The sequence below is a fragment of the Notechis scutatus genome, chromosome 2, assembly GCF_049901735.1.
Source record: "Notechis scutatus isolate UNSWTSFEM ecotype Mainland chromosome 2, rNotScu1.2, whole genome shotgun sequence".
Taxonomy (NCBI): domain Eukaryota; kingdom Metazoa; phylum Chordata; class Lepidosauria; order Squamata; family Elapidae; genus Notechis; species Notechis scutatus.
In genome coordinates, this window is record NC_142010.1 from 124,292,072 (window position 1) to 124,315,453 (window position 23,382).

The 23,382-nt window shown below is 39.5% G+C and overlaps 1 protein-coding gene across 5 annotated transcripts in view; it reads right to left on the bottom strand.

Annotated features, from left to right (window-relative positions):
- AXIN2 (axin 2) overlaps positions 1 to 23,382 on the bottom strand; it is a 54,935-nt gene that overhangs the window by 25,900 nt on the left and 5,653 nt on the right. For 4 of the 5 annotated variants that reach the window (XM_026678789.2, XM_026678790.2, XM_087956088.1 and 1 more), the window contains one exon: positions 16,197 to 16,337. The exons of the other annotated variant lie outside the window; for it this stretch is intronic. In XM_026678789.2, coding sequence (XP_026534574.2) covers positions 16,197 to 16,337 — 141 coding nt within the window. The remainder of the gene's footprint in view (positions 1 to 16,196; positions 16,338 to 23,382) is intronic. 5 annotated transcript variants of the gene reach the window in all.

The following is a 23,382-nucleotide window of genomic DNA, read 5'->3' on the forward strand; positions in this document are numbered from 1 at the left end:
TTATTGGGCGACCTTGTAAGATTTTGAGCAAGACCAATGACCAAAATTATTATTTTTAAATTATTTTCTGCTGCACCAGGGACCATGTATGCTTCCCTTGTGGATCTCCAGAGGTTCCCAGACCATAACTGAGGAACCACTGATTCCCAGAACTTCATTCTGAAGCAATTCTTGTCTTAATAATGATCCATCACCCAAGCCTGCATATATTCAAATCCTGCTCCATCCCTTAAAAGCGATCCATGACCTTTTTGCCTATACAAAACATCTGATCCCCAAAGGTTCACTACATATGAGTAAATTTATGAACTAGGAAAGTGCTTAAGGGAAAATGAACTGCATTTACCATTCTGAGAGGTATGAACTAATAATGTGACAGGTTATAAGAAAATCTGGAGTTTGTTAGTTGATCAGTCAGGAAAAACAGTCCCCAATCAAACCCATTCTCATGCTTCCCAATAAAAGTTCATGGAGAGGTTTATGGTCCATATTAATAACTTCAGAACTCTCAACATTCTATCTGAGATAAAGGCAAAATGTTCCGTCTTTTCTCTGAAAACTGAAACCCCCCCGAGTAAAATCATTATATGGAAATACTTATTGAACGAGCCTGCAATCTTCATATAACTTCCTTCTCAGAACTGTGACTGAGGTTATTTATGATTCTAAAGCTGGTGTCATCACCAACAGGAAATCACAGGATCACCACCAGGCTGAATAGGGGAAGATGCCTATTTCAATTTGATATTGCAAATATCAAATATTGTCCAAACCGTTAACTTAATTTGGGTAGCACCGAGGATATAGCAAGGCAAGATCTTTCCTCAAACTTGTGGATCTCTATTGTTCAGAATACCTCTGCTTCGAATATGATGTGTTGGGTACAGTTGGTTGTGGACAGGGCAATATTTTTAACACATTTGCAGTTCCATTTGCCTCCAAGAAACATGTAAAACCAAGCTGAAGGCAGGTGGCACTGTTCAAAGATCATCTCAAATAGAAGGCAGTAAGTTCTCTGAAGAACACTCAATGCAACAAGAGCTTCTAAATGTGATGCATCTGGCCTGTGGGCTGTCAGTTAGACACCCCTGACATAGTTGGAGGGGACCTTAAGAGGTGGTCTGGTCCAACCCTTGGCCCAGCACAGGATCCCTAGCAGCAGGGGTGGGATTCTACCAGTCCGCACCTATTCGCTAGAACCGGTTGTTAAAATTCTAAGCAGTTCGGAGAACCAGTTGTTAGAAGAAATTACTGGCCTAATCCTGTAAGGTTGGCAGGAAGGAAACATTCTGGTGTTGCTTACAGAAACTGCCTCTCCTTTAACCCTTATTACATTCTTGGCAGGACTAGACTTCCTGTCACAGGAACTTCTCTGGAGTTTTTTTCCCCCTCTTTTGCTGGTACTTTGCTTGTGTGGAGTGACCATTCAAAGTTATAATGGCACTGAAAAAAGTGACTTATGACCATTTTTCACACTTATGACTGTTGCAGCATCCCCACAGTCATGAGAGGCCAGGCGAGGAGATGTGTGCCTTGATCTGAGTGATATTGAGTTGGCCACACCCAGCCAATAACATGACCACCAAGCCACGCCTACCACCTAAGCCACGCCCACAGAACCAGTTGTTAAAAATTTGAATCCCACCCCTGCCTAGCAGCAGTCCTGAAAGATGACCATCCAACTTCTGTTTGAAGACCCCCAGCAGAGGACAACTTCCTATTTTGTGTGGCCAATCCTGCTTTTGAACCACTTCTGTCTTCGCCTAGCCTTTAGTTGGGCAACTCCATTTCTCCACAGTATAAAATTCCTGGGAGTAGATTGTAGATTCAGTCATAGCAGCAAACTACAGTTTACAGAATTCATTCGTTGTGCTAATCCATTCCGTGATTTGTTTAGGTTTTCGCTTACTTTCTCCATTTCTCTTCCTATGTGATATACAAAAGAGACTTAACTTGCTAAGACTCTTAATATAAATAGAAGAGGATGCAGATATTGGTAGTGAACTGAATGAGTCCTCTGTATTGTTCAAATTCATAAAACTTCCCATGCTTTTACAAATAAATTGTAATCATTAGACGTTTCATTACCTAGCTAGATAACATCTTCAGTGAAGATACTTCCTAGCTGGGTAATGAAACATCTGCAAGAAAGCTACCATGCTCAAAGAGCACCAAGAATTTCAGAGTTCACCCCAAGCTGCATATACGGTATTTGCTTCTATTTGTAATCATGAAGTTATTCATGTTCAACCATGTAATGTGCTGCGGTTACTGTTGTCAGGCACTTCAGAAACAATGTACTTTTTAAAAATACATATCCATGGATTAGCTTTGTGTTTGTACTGGGCTTGCACAGCATTGAAAACTAGCCATAATGGCAGAGTTCACATAGCACATAACGCTAACTTGATGGGCTTCTAGTTCAGTTTGTTGGGTGAGTACAGTGTGAGTGCAACAGGATCTGACCCCATCCTATAGTTCCACTTTGCTAACATAAATATAAAACTTAAGAAGCATATTATTCTTCGGTTTATTTCTGACTTTTAGACGGTACTGTCGATATTTTATCTATATTCTTTATTTCATGCGAGCCATCAGCATTTTTTAAAAAATCCTGGTACAGTAGAAATATGTTTAATAAATATAAATAAATAAATAACAGGTGTATTGGTACAACATACCAAATCACCATCTGTTAACAATCTGCAATTGCTAATCCAACATCATACCATGCTCTGTTTTAGCGTGGTCTGTGAACCAGGCCATTACTCAAAGCCATTTATGGTTTGCTTTGGCTTAGACAAACATATTGTGGTTTGTTAACGGTGATGTACAATATGATTTATCCACAGGCAATAGGCAATGCCAGTTAATAAACCCAAAAACTCTGTGCAGGAGAGAAAAGGGGGCGGGGGAACTCAGGTATGGCATGATAGTATACAGCTGTTAACACAGGCCCAGGTTTTGTCCTGAAAATGGAGTTTGGCACAAGGTTTTAATACCCCATCTCCCATGCTTCTCTGTGGGAGATTATCCCATTTATGTTTCAAGAGCCGAGGTGCTTCTAGCCAACTTGGCTGCAGAGAAGAAACCTGATACCAACCACAGCATCACATTCCTCCAACCGCTCAGGCTCTTGCTGGAATACAGCCTCTTTCTGTTGTGATGTTACAAGAGTGATGTCCTCTCTTGTGGAAAAGCCAGCTTCCTTCCCCAGGCTAGCCTACCCTTAAGTGACCAAGGACAGAAAAAGACTGCCATTCAATTTTCTTTGCATGGGGAAGGGCTACATTAAGGCAAAGGCCAATTACTCAGCTACTTGGCTGCTTCTGTGCTGGGAAAGTGCGGGGGGGGGGGGTGGGCTCCTTTTCCAAAATGCCATCAGTCAGCCCTGTGACATGCTTGGGGTAGGCTAGGAGCTCTCTGGGCTCCTGGACTGCATTAAGATTCAATTTCCATAATTCCTAGCTAGCATGCGGTGCACTTGGTGCACTTGGTATTAAGTGAGTTTCGCCCCATTTTATGACCTTTCTTGACACAGTAAGCTAAGCGAATCACTGCAGCTATTCAGTGAATCATGTGGTCATGAAGTAAAACCAGCTCCTCTCCCATTGAGTTTGCTGGCTGGGAAGGCTGCAAATGGTATTCACGTGACCCCGGGATATCTTAAATACATGTCAATTTTCATCCTGTGGCCTGGGGGATGCTGCAATGGTCATAAAACTGAGGACTGGTCATAAGTCATTAAACCAATGGTCATAAGTTATAAGCCACTTTAGCTTCTAAAGAAAGGGGGATATAAAGCAAATGACTACATGAAATCTTTCTTTCAAAAATCGCTTTGAACAATAGAATGCATGGCTAAAATACCAGCCCTAAGTTGGGGACCTATTTATTTCTTCCTTGACCACTATTTTTGGTAACTTTTTATTTGATGAGAAGTCCTGGAGAACCTGAAAAGTTGCACATTCTTTTGTGACATTCATTGATCTGATTTATACCTCACTGAGGTATTTATACCTTACTTCTTGTCTGAAGTGGTAGAGGGTCTCCTGCTTGAGCAGGGGGCTGGACTAGAAGACCTCCAAGGTCCCTTCCAACTCTGTTTATCCTGTTATTATTATGGTGCTGTTGCTCATCACAACCTTGTGAGGGCCACTGGGCTGAGTGCGAGCCATTACATCCAAGTCTCCAGAAAAGCTGTTGTGGCAGAAAGTGTACCAAAGCCGTGCTCTCCCTACTCCTGGTGAAACACCTTTACCAATATACTCCACTTAATAAAGAGCATACTTAATATGGTAGTAATTCTTGAAACAAACTCAAGGAAATCAAGCATTCCCACTAAGAGAATGTGGGAATGTCCAGTTGCATACATTGTGAATTTCATAGGGCTTATTTCCATGAAAGCATTTTTAAAGACTGCATTGTGACAGTGTTGATTTCCAAATGAACCAGAATTAAGAGGCAGACAGCAGTGGGTTAATCTTACTTTGGGTTAGATTAAGCAGCCCATCACAAATGAATTTACATTGGATGTAGAAGTCAAAGGAAACACCATCAAGCCAAGGAAGACCTTTCCCATATTTGTATTTATGCTGTCACACAAGCTATTGCACAACTGTGGAACATCACAAACACCTCTGAATCTTCAAGCTCCAAGACATTAAAAAGTCATCATCCATCTATGGCAGACCAGATGTCACTCCAGATATCCTCTCAAAGAACACACTTATTAAATCTGGAAAAAATATTGAGGCGGAGAAAGAAGAATCTATTTTTTTAAATAAAAAGAAAACAAATCCAAGATATGAAATTTTACAATTTCAAATCATACAACTTAGAAAACGGGCCTTCAAGTTAAGAATCCCCCATGCCGCTTGTCGAAATGATCCTACGGACCAACAGAACTTTACAACATATATCAAAGAAAAGTAGATGCATCTCAGCCTAAAACGAGATAGACACGTCTCAACTACATGGAGCAGAGCAAAGAACCTAAATTAAAGTAATACAAATGAGAATATTTAGGGACAGAGAACTGGATGTGTTTTAGAAATGGGGTGAGAGGGGGGAAAAAACATGAGTAAGCACTAAGTGATGCCATGCATACAGGAAACACATGGGAATCAAGAGTGTGTAGAGCCTAAAAGTGTACGTGAGATGCTTTGTGTGAGAGAGACAATCTTTATACTTTCACACAACACGGCCTGAAAAAAAAAAAAAAACCTGACTGAAAATATGAAAAACCTCTTCCAGTTTAGAAAGAAAATTCCGGATAGGGAAGCCACTGGGTCTCTGATTGTTCAATATAAGACTTCGTCTTTTATTGCACTCCTTTTATTGGATAGCCAGAGGATACTCAGCCATAGAGGTCAGGGTGGTGGTGGTAAAGGGGCTTAATCATTCATCTTGTATTGATAGAAAGCTCTGACTTTTATTATATATACTTTTAACTAAACTAAATCCTTATCCATAACACTGGGGTTTAAAAAAAAAACAAAAAAACTTGGTTTTGTTATATCTCATTTGGGAATTTCCTGAGGGTTGAAAAGGTGGCCCTTCTCCCTAATGAAACCTTAGTGGTATGAGGCTATTGGCCCCTCTGTATCACTTTGTCCCAATTCAATGCTCCTTATCCATCCAGGTAGCCCCTCCGATTCTCCCCAGTGTTTGGGAGCAATTTGATGCAGCAATTTGGAGAAATGAGAGGGATCCTCTGAATTGGCTCACTTAAGAGCAGCCTCTATCTTGGAACAAGCTGTTAATTGAACTTAAATAAAAGGCTCAATAAGTGTCATGTTAGGAAAGCGGAGCTGGCGTCGCGACGATATGGCATGCGATCTTGGAGGTCTGAGATCGCTGCCGATATCTTTGTTCCTGGACGGTCCTATCGGATCTAAACCATCCCGAAGAGACAGTGAAAGTGAAGAGTGCATCCTGTCGATCCCAGGGATACCGCAAAGTCCCTGGTAGATCCAGGAGAAGCTCTTCTTGCCAGCGGCAAAGAGGCAGCCATTAAAGCTGCTGAAGTTGGGACAGCTCCGAAACGAAAGAGAACAGAAAGAAAGAGTGTGCCGGTTTGGTGAGAACTTTTTTTTTTTATTCTAAGATCTGAAAGGACACCCTAAGGAAAAGAAAGAATCTGTAAAAGTTTTGACAGAAGTGATTAAGCGGCGATTTTAAACAGGAATGTCAAAGTAATGTTTTGTTTTGTTTTTCTCATTGCTGGATCTTCTATATATTATCTGGACTGTTTTTTTCATTTATATCTATTTTTTTCTTCTCCTTTTTGATTTTGTAATATTTTAGGCTAGAGGCTCCCTTTAGCTATTTCATTTTTAAAAAAATATCTTTTTCTTTTTTTATTAATTCTTATTATATCCTGGTCGGAAAAGGAGTGGGAAAGTGAGAGCAAAGAAACTTTGTAACACTGCCAACTAGAGGCTTGAAAATATTCTATTTCCCTGTGACCAGACAAAGCTGAGAAAGAAAGAACTGAGACTCTTTTTCAAGGACATTGCTATTTCATAAGATAGAGGGAAGAGCACGGGAGAGTATTATTGCAGGTGCTCTTCTGGGTTTCTATCAACAGCTGGAGTCTGGTGTTGAAATGTAGGGGGAAAAAGGTGATAAGTTTTGGAGAAGAGAATTATAATGAGCCTTGGATAATTAAACAAAGTGCAGTGTGCCCTTTTTACTTTTCCTAAGTTGTGCTATCCCTCCTCACCAGCTTTATTGTATTTTTTTTAATCTTTTTTTTTTTTTTTTGTAATAACTATTTGGGTTTTTGGCTTCATTGGAGCTTGTCTTTGTTTTTCTTTCTTTCTTTCTTTCTTTTTTTTTTTTTTTTTTGAAGTCCAATCTCTACGCTTGCTTTTTATTTTAAAGGGAAAGCCTTAAAAGCCTTTTTTTTTTCCTTTCCTGGTATTTTTGTTTTTTCATCTACCTTTCTGGTTTATTCTTATGCACTTTTTTCTATTTGAGGCCTTTCAATTGGATTAAGGTGTTGAAGAACCTGAAGAGTTTTTCCTTTTCCTTTTCTTTTCCTTTTTTCTTTTAAGTCTTTTTCTTTATCTAACTATTGATTGGAGTAAGGTATACAAGAACCTGAAGAAATTTTGTCCTCCTTTTTTTTCTTTTTTTATTATTATTATTGGGCTTCTTTTTTCTACTATTTTTATTTTGAACTATAATTGGTTACTTCACAATTGGATTAAGGTTTAGAAGAACCTGAAGATATTGAATTGCTTAAAATGAGTAGGAAATTTACAGCTCCTGGTTCTTCGACTACTTCTTCCTCTCCACCATTTGGAGGACAAGGTTCAATACAGACAATGTTAAAGCAAGAAAAAGAACAAGAAAAAGTGACTCTGCAGATGATTATGCAAGGAATTCAAAATATCCAAGCAAGATCAGAGAATATTGAAAAGAGAATAGAGAACAAAGAACAGAGAACATTGAACAAAGAACAGTGAATATTGAACAAAGAACAGGGAAAACCGATGAAAAAGTGGAGAACATCCAACAAATGATGTTGAAGTATGATGAGAGATTCCAAAAGATTGAAGAAGAAGATAAACAAAGAGACAAGAAGATTGGAGATATTGATGATAGATTAACGGTGGTTGAACAAGATAAAAGTGGTATGTTGAGATGGGAGATGGATAGATCAGAATTCTATCTTAGATTCCAAAACGTAGAGGAAGAAAAAGGACAAAACCTAGCTGAGATAATGATAGAAATACTGGATGAAGCTTTGGAAATAACTCAAGAGAAGATGATGGATGGAATAGATGAGGTTTATCGAGTTTTCACAAGAGAAGTTCACATTAGATTTACAAAGAAAGCCATTAAAATGCAAATATTGCAAGTGGCAAAAGAGAAAACATTGAAATACAAAGACAAGGAGATTGTGGTCTTGAAACAAATACCCAGAAGAGTGAGAGAGATGAGAAGAGAATACCGATTTCTGACTAAAATGCTACTTTAAAAAGAGGTGAATTATAGATGGCTGATTCCAGAAGGTTTAATGTTCACATGGCAAGAACAGAGACATAGAATTGACTCAATTGAGAAAGCGGAATTATTTTATACAGAATTTTTTGGAAGGAAAGAGGAAGAGGCAGAAAAAGAGATCTCACTAATTGAATTCCAAGAGGACTGCCAAATGGCTACTGAAAAAGAAGAAGGCGCAGTAGGTAGAAAGATGGAAGCCAAAGAACGTGAACTAAGATCTACGAGAGCTGCTAAACCTAACTATAAAATATAACCATGGAAGAGAAAAAATTGATTACAATTAATATAAATGGACTTAACTCAGCCATTAAAAGAAGGAAAACCTTTCATAAATTAGAGAAATTAAAATTTGATATAATTTGTCTACAAGAAGTACATATTTAAAAACAATATGAACAATTGTTGATACAGCCAAAATTAGGGAAAATATTTACTTCCTTGACCCAATGTAAGAAAAGAGGAGTGGTTTTATATATTAAAGAGACCACCCCAGCAAAATTGATCTATACCGATGATGATGGAAGAATACTAATGGTGGAAATAATGGACAATAATATGAAAACACTCCTGATTGCAATTTATGCTCCGAATGACAAACAAGAAGAATTCTACAAAAAATTACATATGAAAATAATTGAACTGGACTATGCTAATATAGTTATGATGGGAGACTTTAATGGAATTGTAGATAATAAATTGGACTATACAGCACAGAAAACAATAAACCAAAACAGAAAGACTCTCCCTAAATCTTTTTTTAAAATGGTAGATGAAATAAACTTAAAAGATACATGGAGAGAAAGAAATGCTAAAACTAAACAATACACCTTCTATTCAAATAGACACTTATCGTGGTCCAGAATAGATATGATATGGATGTCAACAGAATTAATATCTAATATTCAAGAAATAAATATTGAAACAAGTACTTGGGCAGATCACAATCTAATGACAATTAAATGGAAAGGACAAAAAAGAAGATCTAAATGGACGTTAAATAATACTATTTTAAAGGAAAAAGACTTCACACAGTGGATGGAGAAAGAATTGGCTTTTTTCTTTAGAGAAAACAAAAAAGAAGATACATCAATTCAGAATGTATGGGATACAATGAAGGCATATGTTAGAGGCTTGATAATAGACTATACAAGGAAAAGGAATACTATGAAAAGGCTAGCCTCTAAGGCCCTAGAGGATGAGCATAAAAGACTTGAAAAAGTGCTACAGAAAATGCCACAGAAAAAGGACATCAAGGTAAAAATGGATATAATTAAACACAAAATGGGTCAAATAGAAAAAGAAGAATTAGCACAGAAAATTAGAGGTGCTAAACAGAACTACCTTGAAGACGCAAACAAACCAGGTAGATGGTTAGCATACAAATTGAGAAAGGAGAAAGAATCAAGGAAAATATTGCAATTAATAGATGACCAAGGCCAAGTTTGCCATGGTAGCAAAGAGAAGAAGGAAATCATTCGAGACTTATATGGGAAATTATATATGCAAGAGAATATTGATGAGGAAAGAGTTAAGCAGTACTTACAGAATGCTAATTTACCTCAGATACCTAAAGAGACTGAAAAAATGTTAGAAAGCAATATAATGATGATGGAGTTAACTGAAGCACTCAAGAAGCAAAATAATGGAAAGGCACCAGGCCCAGGTGGACTTCCGGCAGAATTTTATAATACATTACAAAAATAGTTGAATCTTCCATTGCTAGAAGTTATGAATGAAGTTATGTTAAAGAAGAAGATACCTAAATCATGGTCAGAAGCCTATATTACACTTATTCCAAAAGAGGAAGCCGACCCATTACAAATTAAGAACTATAGACCCATTTCTCTACTAAATGCAGATTATAAAATCTTTGCTTCAATATTGGCAGAAAGACTTAAAAAATATTTAAATAATTTTATCCATCCTGATCAAAATGGATTTCTGCCAAAGAGACAAATTAAAGACAATATGAGAATAATCTTGGACACCTTGGAATACTACGAGGCACATCCTGAAAAACAAATGGCTCTGATATTTCAAGATGCTCAGAAGGCATTTGATAATGTGAATTGGTGATTCATGTTATTATTGTTGGAACAGATGGGTTTTGCTAGAAAATTTATTCAAGCAATAGAAGCTATATACTATAAGCAAACGGCAAAGGTAATGATAGAGGGAGAACTGACAGACTCTATTAATATAAGAAAAGGAACAAGACAAGGGTGCCCACTATCACCTTTGTTGTTTGTGTTAACTTTGGAAGTGTTAAACAGAAATATTAGAGATGAAAAGAATATAAAAGGAATGAAAATCAAAAAGGAAGAATTTAAGCTGCAAGCATTTGCGGATGATCTGGTTTTCATCTTAGAAGACCCTTTAGAAACAGCATCAAAATTGATAGAAAAGATAGAGACATATGGAAAGGTGGCTGGTTTGAAAATAAATAAAGATAAGACAAAGATTTTGACAAAGAATATGCTATTAAGACAAAAGGAAGAAGTGGCAGACCTATTGAAAATTCAGGTCACAAATAAGATCAAGTACTTGGGGATATATTTGACAGCAAGATGTAGTACATTAAAAGAGAATAATTATATTAAACTTAAACAGCGGATAGCGCTAGATTTGGCGAAATGGGAAAACTTACAACTGTCACTAATAGGGAGAATTTCAACAATCAGGATGAATATATTACCCAGAATTTTATATTTGTTTCAAACAATTCCAGTTAGGCTTGGAAAAGACTACTTTGAAGATTTAAATAAAATTGTGTTGAAATATATATGGCAAGGTAAAAAAGCAAGAATAAAGTTAAAACTTTTGCAAGATGCTAGAATTAGAGGAGGATTTGGTTTGCCTAATTGGGAGTTGTACTACCAAGCTACAAATCTGATGTGGGTTAAGGAATGGATAACACTAAGAAGTACTAGATTGTTGACATTAGAAGGACATGATTTGTTGTTGGGGTGGCATGCCTTCTTATGGTACAAGGGAACTAAAACACAGGGGTACTTTAGAAGACATTATATACGGGAGGCTCTGTGGTTAAATTGGGAGAAGACTAAAAGGCAATGTTATTTGAAAACTCCTGTATGGCTATCGACTATTGAAGCATTTTCTTATCTTATAACATATATAAAGGAACAAACAGTTAGATATGGTGAAATATTGAATGAAAAGGGTCAACTTAAATCTATGCAAAAACTAGAGGAACAAGGTATAAAGATGAATTGGTTTTCATATGCGCAAATACATTCAAGGTATGATAAAGATTCTAAAACAGAAGGTTTCTATGATAAACTGACTTAGATAAGATTTTGACAGGTACTGATGAAAAAGTGATTAAAAAATTGTATGGATATTTATTAGAAACTAAATTAGAAGAACACGTTAAAGAAACTATGATTGCTTGGGGGAAGAATTTTGGATATGGGATTGATTTAGAGAAACGGCAAAAATTGTGGTCTCAAAATTATAAAATGACAATGTCAACAGCATATAAAGAAAATTTGTATAAGATGTTTTACAGGTGGCATTTTCTCCCGACAAGAATAGCAAGAATGTTCAAGAATAAATCCGAAAAATGTTGGAAATGTCATCAGACACCTGGCTCATATTACCATATGTGGGGGACTTGTGCGGATGCAAAAAAATACTGGACTAAAATCCACATGTGGTTGGAAAAAATGACAAAAAAACATATAGACTTGAAACCAGAGATATTTTTATTGGGAATTTTACCTGAAATATATAGTAAAGACTTGAAATACCTGATTGTAAATGTATTAACAGCGGCTAGGATTGTATTTGCTAAAAACTGGAAAAATGAGAAAATACCATCACAGGAGGAAATCATTAAGAAAATATTGGAATGTGCTGAAATGAGTAGATTGACATTTGAAATTAGAGAACAAGAGGATAAACAAGTTTATAAAATTTGGGATCTTTTCTATCAATGGTTAGACAATAAAGTACAGTAATGAATTATGTAGACTTTTAGAAAATAATAAATATACAAAGATGTACTTCTTTCTTATTATATCTAAAAATGATTTTAGGATAGATTTGGGATGGTAATATGAACTGTTATAAGATCTAAGTAAATTATGGTTATCTTGTAAAACATGAATGAATAAAAGTATAGTCAAATGATTGATTAATAATGATGCTAAGGTATTTAATTTTTGATTGACAATATGAGAGTATATGTAATGTAATTGTAATTGAAGACTACGAAATGGAAGCACAAAACAATTTGTAAATCAACCGGCACATCTATGGAAGATAGCTTGATGTTTTTATGTTTTGTTTATGTTTGTTTTTAAAACCAATAAAATTTGGGGGGAAAAGTAAGTGTCATGTTAGGAGGGGGCATTCCTCAATAGCCTGAGAAACAGAACTGGGCATCCTAATGAGGATTTGAGCATTTTTGGTTCTTGAATATTTAAAATAAAAGAGCACTGGAACAAGGCAAGAATTGATAATGCTTTCGTGTGAACGAGACAGACAGCTGCTTCTCAAATTTAAAATTAGGGTAGCCAAAGAAGCCAATTAAAGCACAGAGGAGAGGACTCATTTTGCCCCGGGGATATTTATTTTGGTTTCAAGCTTTCTTTCAGCCACACATGCACCAAGCAGTGTTGGTGGTGGACTTCTACCAGCCCCGCAAGCTTCTCATCTGAAAAATAGGAGCAAGGAAGACTCTATAAGGTAGCCACGAAGGCAAGGAAAACAGAAAAGGCAAAGCTTTAGATAAGAAGCCTGTTTGGTAAATACATTGGGGTTGATTTCAAATCCGTCTTAAAATCTATTGTAAGGCTGTTATAATCCTCAACTAGAAGAATCCTATAGATGCCACGCTTGGCCATTTGATAATAAGGTGAGATCTGAGAGGAAGGGAACACCAAATATTTCTGCCCAATGCTGGAATATATGAAAGCTTTTTAAATGCAAGAGCTCAATGGCCTCAAAAGTGGGACAGTGTTTTTGGGAAGATGACAACCCTGTCAGTCCAACTAGCTTTCTCCTCCTTGCCCCTGCCTGCCTGCCTCGGTGTGTGTGTGTGTGTGTATGTGTTTAAATCCGAGTCTAGAATAAAGAACTGCACAATTTTAGCCAGTGAGTAGCACAGTTTAATTATAAACATTTTAGCTAACCACTCTGGGACTAAGCCAATCTGTTTCTGGGGAAACACTAATTTTGAAGTCTCCTTTCCAGTCAGCTGCCATTTAAGCTGAGCCAATTATCTTAGCCTTTTGACTTAGATGTGCCTGACCTAACTTGAATGTAGTTTTACTGCTTCTTTTGAAATCTCAGGCTTTGGCGCATATGCATTCACTCCCATCTTCATTTGGCAATGGCTGTGGAGCACAGCCTCTGATCTTGCCAACATCAAAAGCCTGGTTTGTAAGATAAGGTAATATTTGAAGTTCACTCAGCAGTGTTCCCATGGGTCCAAAGTAAATCCATAAATAAGATATAACCAATAAGGCGCTCCCTTTCAGCTCTTTTTCTTCTCTCTATTTCCTTCCCTCCAACCAAGACATGGAAATTGGAGGTGCTTTATGGTCGGCACTAAAAGAGCACATGAGCAACCAAAAATGTCACCAGGATACTTTTGAGATTAACTGCAAACTCAGGCACGAGGTGCATTTGTCTCCCCTTCTAGGAAGGCCACCAAACCTTCCAGCCCAACTCACCCTGGCTTCCTCTATCTCGACATTCTCTCCCTCCATTTGACTGCCACCCAAGAGGCAACCTAAATGCACAATTGGGAAGTCAACAAAACCTATAGGAAAAAGCACTGATGTCAGTTTGCCGCAGCATCAAAGGAAGTCAACTTACCACAGAAGCAACGGATTATTTCCCCCCCTCCCCCCTTTTTCCAATCCATTCCCTCAGCCCGGACGGAAAACACCTTTCCCCTTCAAGTTTTTGCTCAAGTTTCTCTTTTGTACACCCAGGGGCAAGGAAAACAAGTCAAAGGCAGAAAACCAGGGCTGGAGTTGGCAGCAGGAGCAGGTGAAGAAAAGTTGCTCCCTCGGGCTAGGTAACTATCCCGGATCCTACTGAACCCCACGTTTTTGTCGGTTCAATGCCTTCCCAGTGGTATAAATCAAGCGAGCTTCCCTGGCTCCTCGTGACCTGGGAGCTCTTGTTATGGCAGGAGCTCTTGTTATGGCAGGAGCAAACAGGCCGGCTTCTTTTATGCCCTGCTTTAAAAGGGGTAGCTCCTATTCACTTGTTCAAGTCAATTTCAAAGCTGCCTGCTAACCTCTTATCCTCTCCTAAGCTCCCCTAGATGAACAATGGGCTGAAAGGGATTCAGTTAAGCCTTTCATCCCCACACCCCACCTAACCCCCCTCACCTCCCACCCTCACCCTCCTTTGCACTTTATTTCTCACTCAGGCCTCTCATCTGCAGAAGGCCTGACTCTGAAGAGAGGGCATAAGGATCCCAGCCGTAAGGGGGCCATTGCTAGCTCAGAAATGACTAACTCTATGGAGGCCCAAGGATGGCAGCTCCTCTTTAGGGTTAAGGCAAGGCCACACTGGGGCCCCATAAGTGATGGGAGAGGCGGTTTTCATGATTGTTTCAGGGAGATTTGACAACAACGAAAATGGAGCCAATCTTTAAGCCCGGAGAAAGTCCCCATAGACAGGTAGGCCTCGACTTATAACAGTTCATTTAGTGATCCCATTCGAAGTTCCAACGCTACTGGAAAAAAGGGATGCCTGGCCATTTCTCACACTTACAACCGTTGCTTGGCAACTGACTCCTGTTTATGACGGCTGCAGTATCCCGGGATCATGTGATCATCTTTTGCAAACTTCTGCCAAGCAAAGTCAATGAGGGAAGCCAGTTGCACTTGATAGCTGTGTTACTAGCTTAGCAACGGCAATGATTCACCTAACAACTGGGGCAAGAAAGGTGGTAAAATGGGGCAAAACTCACTTAACAAATGTTTCACATGGCAACAGAAATGTTGGCCTCAATTGGGGTCGTAAGTTGAGGACTGCCTTTAAATGGTTGGCTTTCATGAAGCAGCACGAACAACATCAAAACTGTCTGAGTACCTACAAGGGCCACCCAAGGGATGGTTACTTTGCAGTCCATCTCGGTGGGGGGAGGGGGGAGAGGGTTCTAGATTTAGTCCCGGGGCATCAGCTGAGTCACGAAAGAAAGTAGAGAAACTCTTAATTACAGCAAAACCAATCAACATTTTAAAAACTTCTTTCTGCTTTCAACAGCAAAATGTACCATGTCCTTCGAATATCCTGGAATATTTCAATAATAAAGCACTGCCTTCATTCAGAAACAGGACAGAAAATACAACTTGAGAGAAAAGGGCAGAGAGAAAAGAGCTAGTAGTGCAATTTAACCACCAGACACTATATAAAGGCTGATCAAGAGAGTCTTTCTTTCTTTCTTTCTTTCTTTCTTTCTTTCTTTCTTTCTTTCTTTCTTTCTTTCTTTCTTTCTTTCTTTCTTTTTCTTTCTTTCTTTTTCTTTCTCTCTCTCTCTCTCTCTTTCTTTCTTTCTTTTTCTTTCTCTCTCTTCCTCCTTTCCTTTCTCTCTTCATTTCTTTTCTTCTCTTTCTCCCTTCTTTCTTTTTCTTTCTTTTTCTCTTCCTTTCCTTTCCTTCTTTCCTTCCCCTCCCCCCCTCCTCTCTCTCCAACAGTTAAGATTGTTACAGAGGACACCATTGCCCTTCTAGAGAGAAACTAAAAGAAAACAGGCCAAACTTCCTCTAATTCTAGTTCTAATATTGGCACAACAGGTCACTTGCCTTTTAGATCAATTGTACTTGGAAGTGCAGCAGTAGCCTCAGAGCACTTCCTAAAGGAAACGATTTTTTTTTTTAACACCGTCATTATTTTATGACAGCACACACAGACCTAAAAACACCTGAAACAAGACAGCAAATAAAGGGATAACTTACAGACAGGCTCCATGGGCCAGAAACAAACTCTGTAGGTATTCCAGGAGAACAAGGTCATTTGTCTTAGACTTTGGAAGAATCGTCCCTATCAAGCAATGAAAATGGTGGAACCAAATCTTACATTTGCAGCATATACTGTTCTATTCCAATCATGTGTTCCATTTAGTAGGAAGGACAGCCCAGAAAAATTTAACTATTTACAAACTTCTTTCCAATTCCAATGATGGAAATACTTACACACTGCTGTCGGTCATTGACATAGAATCGTCGGTCAGAGCATCACTCGAAATTTCGCTGTCGTTTGCACTAGTAGCAGGAGCAAAGACATAGCCAGAATTCACATGATAAGGGTTAACTGGGTCATTCCTCTTGAAGGACCTAGAAAATGAGCAAAAACAGAGAGCCCTGCTAGTCTCTGAACTCAGGAAATGCAAACTTTAGGAGACCAAAGAGCAAGGTAGCAGTTATTCAAGGCAAACTACAGACCTAACATTCCCAACACTTGGAGAGAGAGAAAAAAACACCACAGATTCCGTAGAATTCTTGAAAATGAGAAGTGTTTAAGATGGACCACAGTTTAAGCTTTCTTCCTACTGCTTTAAGCTTTCCCACATAATTTCATAGGTCGCTTGTCTCAATGACTTCACAGGATATTTTAAATTAGGGATAGAGAATCTGGAGCTCTCACAATGTTTTTGGACTTCATCTCTCCTTAACTCCAGCCACTAATTATGGGATTGTGGGAGCTTCAGTCCCAGACCTCCAAAGGGCACCAGGTTGCTTATCCATGACTTCAAGGCCCCAACTATTGAACTGCTTGAAAAAGAGTCATCAAGCTTGCATTCCTTTCTCCTTTCTTCCAAAGAGCTATCTTGAAGCATCTCTACTCTTAACTTATCCTCACAATAAAACCTTTGAGGTAGGTTAGTCATATTACTGAGCTTAGTTAACCCTTTGTCTTCCTGGTCTTAGATACTACGTTTTACCAATTTACACACTTGCCCTCCCTTCTAGGACTTGCTATTTCAAAGATGAAAGAGATCTGGACCTCGGGTGTCCAACCTTGGCAACTTTTAAGACCTGTAGACTTCAACTCCTGGAATTCCTCAACCAGCCATGCTGGCTGAAGAATTGTGGGAGTTGAAGTCCACAAGTCTTAAAGGTGCCAAGGTTGGACACCCCAGGTCTACATAGAGTGAGAAAGGGGGGCATCAATCAAAGCCACTCTAGCAGTCAACACTTTTTTTAAAAAAGCATAACCCTATCACTATCTACCCTGAAATAAGATCTTCTTGTGAACAGTTGGACTTTGTCCTATTTAAGTAGGCAGAGGCTGCATTCATGAACGCTAAGCCTGCTTAACTAGCACAAAGCCCAACTGCACACAAGATCTGTTTATTTCTCACAGTTGACATACCACATGATAACCTGCTCTGCCATTTTGTTTTAGAAGTAAAAATGCTATATAATTCTACTGCACTTTGCCAAATGCAATATACTTACAAACCTCTCCCTATCTATGGCACTGATTCTCTGAGCAGCCAGTGTTTGAAATTGTCCAGAAAGTTATCCAACCATCTACCCTCAGCCTATCCCTTAATAATCCCCCTTCACTATAGGTGGTCCTTGAGGACCAATTGTAATTGAGCAAACAAAATTTCCATTGGTAAGCAAGACAGTTGCTCAGTGAGTTTTGGCCCATTTTACAACTTTCTGTTACCGTAGTTAAGTGAATCACTGCAGTTGTTAATAACCCAGTTGTGTTAAGTAATCTAGCTTCCCCCATTGACTCTGCTTGTCAGAAGGTCGAAAAACGTGATCTCAGGACCCCAAGACACTGCAACCGTCATAAATAGGAAGCAGCTGCCAAGAGTCCAGATTCGGATCACTGTGACCATGGGCAGGGATACTGCAAGGTAAGAGTGAAAACTGGTCACAAGTCATTTTTTTTTCAGTGCCGTTGTAACTTTGAACAGTCACTAAATGAATGTTTGTAAGTTCAAGGACTGCCTGTATATAACGTTTCCATTTTGGACAGGGTGCTCAGCCGCTCCCCACTACGTGCTCAACTACTTTCCCACTAAAACATTAAATGTTCATATTCTTCATCAGAAAGAGAGCAGAAAGGGTTGACATGGGGCAAATGAGCATCACCATTGAAGAGATGCCTTGACTTCCTTGAAATTTTATCAGGGCCACAAGCTCATAGCGTGACCTTAAAGCAGGGGCCTTCAAACTTGACAGCTGGAAGGCTTGTGGACTTCAACTCCCAGAATTCCTCCTCCAGTCATGTTATCTCAGGAATTCTGGGAGTTGAAGTCCACAAGCCTTAAACTTGCCAAGTTTGAAGGCCCTTGCCTTAAAGACACAGGACTCCCTTCTGCCTCCAATTGATAATAGGATTCATTGTAAACCTACATTAGAGGAACTCTAGATGCAATGTGCTTGGGAAATCTGATGAATACTGGGAATTACTGGTAAGCACCCATAATATTTTAGGGTGCTTGTCTGCCCTGTCACTTTGACAGAAAGGCTACGATTTCAAAATCAGCCAATAAGCATCTGATTTCAGAGGAGAAAGCAGAGGGCCTCTAAAGACAGGGAGGTCTAAAGATCTAAGTCTGATCTGAAGAGCAAAACAATCTTTCCTCACTGATCTACAACCTTAAGGAGAAATGCGCAAAACTTTCTTTTTTATTTGTGGTAAGCATCACGTGACCATGGGGGAATGCGATGGTCGTAAGTGTGAAAAATGGTCACAGGTTTTTCAGTGTCATTGTAACTTTGAACAGCTACTAAGCGAATGGCTGTAAATCAAGAATTACCTCACTGTCACACTCGTTGTTTGAGTGATTTATTTGTCAAATTCATATCATCACCCATCTCAGCCAAAGTGATTCTGGCTGAGATACCGTAAAACCGTAGAAGTAGATAAACATCATGAAAACCGCCATTAACACGGTGAAGATGCCGAATAAGACAAGGCTACAAGAGGGGAGAGGTTTACACACAGGGTAACCAGCATTGGATGAACACCCTTCACGCAGAAGGCTTTAAAGCGGAGAGCAAATATGGCAACACTGCGTACAAGAATTTGCAGGATTGGGAGGAGGACCACGATGGTCAACTTCCTCGTTACATTAACTCTTCATTAAAAACAACCCAAAAGATATTTGCAGGACCCTTGTGGAGGCAGGACCATAAATAAGCACCATAAAGACGATGGTCTCAGAAGATCTTCCTCGTTGACAGCAACACCTTTAACTCTTCAGCTCTTAAAAGCCTGGAATCCAGGCTGAAGGTTACCAGATGTTCCTTATTTGAAGCAGTCACCCCTTGTTCCAGATGCCTGTTCCATAAAATACTGAAAAATGAATGAAAGGGCACCCCACACACACCCCACCCCAGCTGTCAAATGTACACCACTTCCAGGACATTCCACAGCACAGATTCTCAGAGGGGCCAAACCACATCCCTCATCCGGAAGAAACTCAGTTTGGTAACTCTTTTTCACTGGAGAGAGATAGAGAGAGAGAGAGAGAGCTCGTTGCAACACACGTTGTTGTTCCATGCTCAGAATCACTTAGTCTAATCAAGAGTTGCCCATAAGGAGCTCAGAAGGCAGGGTTAGGATGGAGAAGAAATTCACTTCTGCAAGACCAAGGCATAAGAAGCGGGTCCTTTTAATTATTATTATTATTTTTAAAAAAACCATCCCCTCAAGCCACTTGCGGAGAGTGGCAGAACTTGATTTAAGTAAACAGCCTGGCATCTTCAGTGGAAAGCCATCCTTTCACCCTCTAATATTCTAGTCCCTTTACTGTATTTCCATGCATCTTGACTGTCCACGGTCACCCTTCTTAGGTAGACTTTGCTCACTTTTGTCACAAGCTGCATGTCTCCTCTCTCCTGTCTGCTCCATTCCTCCATTTCAGTGGGGGGCAGGGGGGCACCAACCTTTGTAAAGAAGGGTGGATAGGGAGAAATAGACAGAGGGACAGCCCCTCTTCAAGGAGTCATGGCCAAGAGTAGGGATGGACTTTCTCTATCTCAAGCTGACCTTTGCAAGGAGACACAGCACTGCCAGAGAAGGAGCTATTTCTGCACATATGGGACTGCATTCATTCCCAAAATGCACCAATATTTTTTCTGGTGGGAAGCTCAAGATATCAGGAAGGAAGGAAGGAAGGAAGGAGGGAGGAGAGAGGAAGGAAGGGAGGGAGGGAGGGGGAGGGAGGGAGGGAGGGAGGAGGAAGGAGGAGGGAGGGGAAGGAAGAAAGATACTAAGCATGACAAAATGGAGAAGATTGATTTTTATTTTCTAACAGCATTTTTTTTTAACTGGGAAGATGGGAAGGAATGGCAATTCTACCCCTAAAAACAAAGCCAATTCTCCTGATAAGGCATCTCTGCTTCTGAAATTTCAACTTTCAGTACACCGTTAATGGTGTTTTTTAAAAAAAAATTATTATTATTTTTTAGGGAAAGGGGGCAATTGAAGCCTTTTTACCTTTTATTGCTCTCCTTGGAACTGTTTCATGTCTTGTTTTAACACAACCCAGGCCCATCAGAGCTTGTTGTTGTAAAGTATCTGGTTTCAAGATGCTCACCATCTGTATAGAACCAGCCCGGCTCTTTCAGGGGATCCTATATAGGCCTTTTCTTTTCAAGCACATGCAATCTGAAACATGCCAGCGCAGCAACCACTGGAAGTTATGTTTACAATGCATCCCTAAGGGAGGGCTAAGAAGAGCCTCTTCAGTAGTGTAAGCAGTCACTTTGGAGAGTTCATCATTTTCGACAAGAAAGAGCTTCAAAACTATTGCTTTGAAGTTCAACAGGAATGGTAAGCACCATCATCAAATATAAATCCCTGGGACACTTAGCTTATAACCTTTTTTTCAGCATTTCAACGAAGTGGATGGAGAAGTCTTCACACAGAATTATAAAATTAAAACGGGGGAGGGGGGAATCCAAGATTTGCCCTTACAAACCTAACATACAATGAGTAAACCAATTAAAAGTGTTTTCATGGTTACGTTGAAAAATAGGGGGGGGGGGAATGGTTTTGACCACACTGACACCTTAACTGCAACCAAATCTCATCAATCGATCTTGTAACTCCTCTGTGTAGGGATCTCCATCCTATCTTTCTTCAAGGCCACCAAAAGTTCCATCCTTTTTAAGACTGAATGGTGGGAAATACTTTAAAGCAGGGGTCTCCCACCTTGGTAACGTTAAGCCTGGAGGACTTCAACTCCCAGAATTCCCCAATCAGCTGTTGGAGACCCCTGCTTTAAAGGAACAAGAAGTAGTAGCTTCTCTTCATCATCCAAGAGGACATTAACAGAATAACAAAAATTGGAAGGGACCTTGAAGGTCTTCTAGTCCAACTTCCTGTTCAAGCAGGAAACTCTGTTACCATCCCAGACAAGTGGTTGTCCAGTCTTTCCTTAAAAGCCTCCAGTGATGGAACACCCACAACTTCTGAAGGCAAGCTGTTCCACTGGGTAATTGTTCTCGCTATTAGGAAATTTCTTCTTAGTTCTAGGTTGCTTCTCTCCTTGATCAGTTCCCATCCATTGTTCCTTGTCCTTGCCTTCTGGCACTTTGGAAAATAGGTTGACTCGCTCTTCTTTGTGGCAGCCCCTCAAATATTGGAACACTGCTGTTGTGTTTCCTCCTCTGGTCCTTCTTTTCACTAGACTAGACATACCCAATTCCTTCAACCATTCTTCATATGTTTTAGTCCCCAGCCCCCCTATAATCATCTTTGTTACTCTTTCATGCACTCTTTTTAGATAGAGTGCATAAAAGAGATAGAACAGGCAACATGGAACATAGACTTTTATTTAAGATGACCTCCATGTACTAAGCTACAAACAGATGTGAACTGCATTTTTTTTTTTTTTACTACCAATTCTGTGGACATGGCTTGGTGGCTGGCAGGGGAAGGACACTGTAAAATCTGCAATCAGAGGTGGTATTTGCTGGTTCTCCAAACTACTCAAAATTTCCACTACCGGTTCTCCAGAACTGGTCAGAACCTGCTGAATACCCACCTCTGGATGAATCCTTTCACAGTGTTTACGGTGACCCTTAATAAAAACTCCTTTTCTCCTCCATTTTTTTTTCCTGTCAATTTTACCTTCCTGCTTTATACAAAGCTTCAGAGCTTCATGTTCAGCCTAAGCAAGAGGGTGCTGAGAAATTGTAGCCAGTTTTCAGTTCACAGCGATGTACAGATTGGGGATGGAGAAAGCAAAACGGTGTCTCATTGAGGACACACGGGTTTTCAGGTGATAAACTTGAAAATCCAAACATGTTTTGTCAAGAAACTGCTAAATCAGGCTGTGAAAATTGGTGTATCTTTCTAGGTAGAAGCATGCATGATTATTTAATGCTGGCAGTGCAGTATTTATAACTTTATAGGAGACTGGTATATAACTTCCCTCCTCTTCTCCAAAAAACAATGAGAAGAAGGTGTGGTTGCACGTGCAAGGCCTTGCTGTGGTGTGGATACAAGTTAACTTCAGTTCATAGTTATTTCTCATACAATAAGTGCCAACCAGCAGGTCTTTTGATCAGTGAAGACCTATCTGCCAGATCCAGCTTATTCAGCAGTAAAGCTAGCTTCGCTCAGAACGTGTCTTATTGTCTATACTGTAGGAAGGCAGATCTGGGCTCATGAACTGACACATCATACATTTAGAGTACAACGCAGACAATTATTTTTAGTTCCATTGTATGGAGCTTAAAGTAACAAATCTCAAAGTAACTGTCCCTTGTCCAGATGCCAGCATCTTGCAAGTGTGAATAATAGTCATTTGGACCAACCTTGAAATAGCTTTCTTTCCTCAAAAACCATTAAGCATATATAGATATGTTTAACACACAAATCAGATGAGATTATGCATTACAGTTGTAGGCTAGTTGCAGTGGGGTGGGGGGTAGAGTTAGGGTATACACCAAATCTCCATAACTATCTGTTAAACTGATTCATTAGCAGAAGGTAGATTAGATATGTATAGTAGCAGTTCTTTCTCCAAGTTGGGTGGCGGGGAGGTGAACCAGGATTTTTAACATTAGTTAAAACAGAAAAGCAATGGAATTTGACAAGAAGTTTGAGCTTGCATCCTAGGGCAATATGCAACTATAAGAGTCCAGTCTAGAAACTGCTACCAGATCTGACACTTCCAACCAAAGTACTCAACAATTCTTACCAAGGCATAGGTACACAGTCATAAGTCCTATTTCAATTTCATAGCAGAAAAATTTAGTCTGAGAATGGATGGGCTGGTGTGCCCAAGATAACACACTAAGCCTGGGGTAGTGACAATCCTAGGACTCAAGTTCAAATCCTACTCTCTACTTAGTTATGCAGTGAAGACAGACCCCCCCCAAACCCTATTCCATGCCTCTT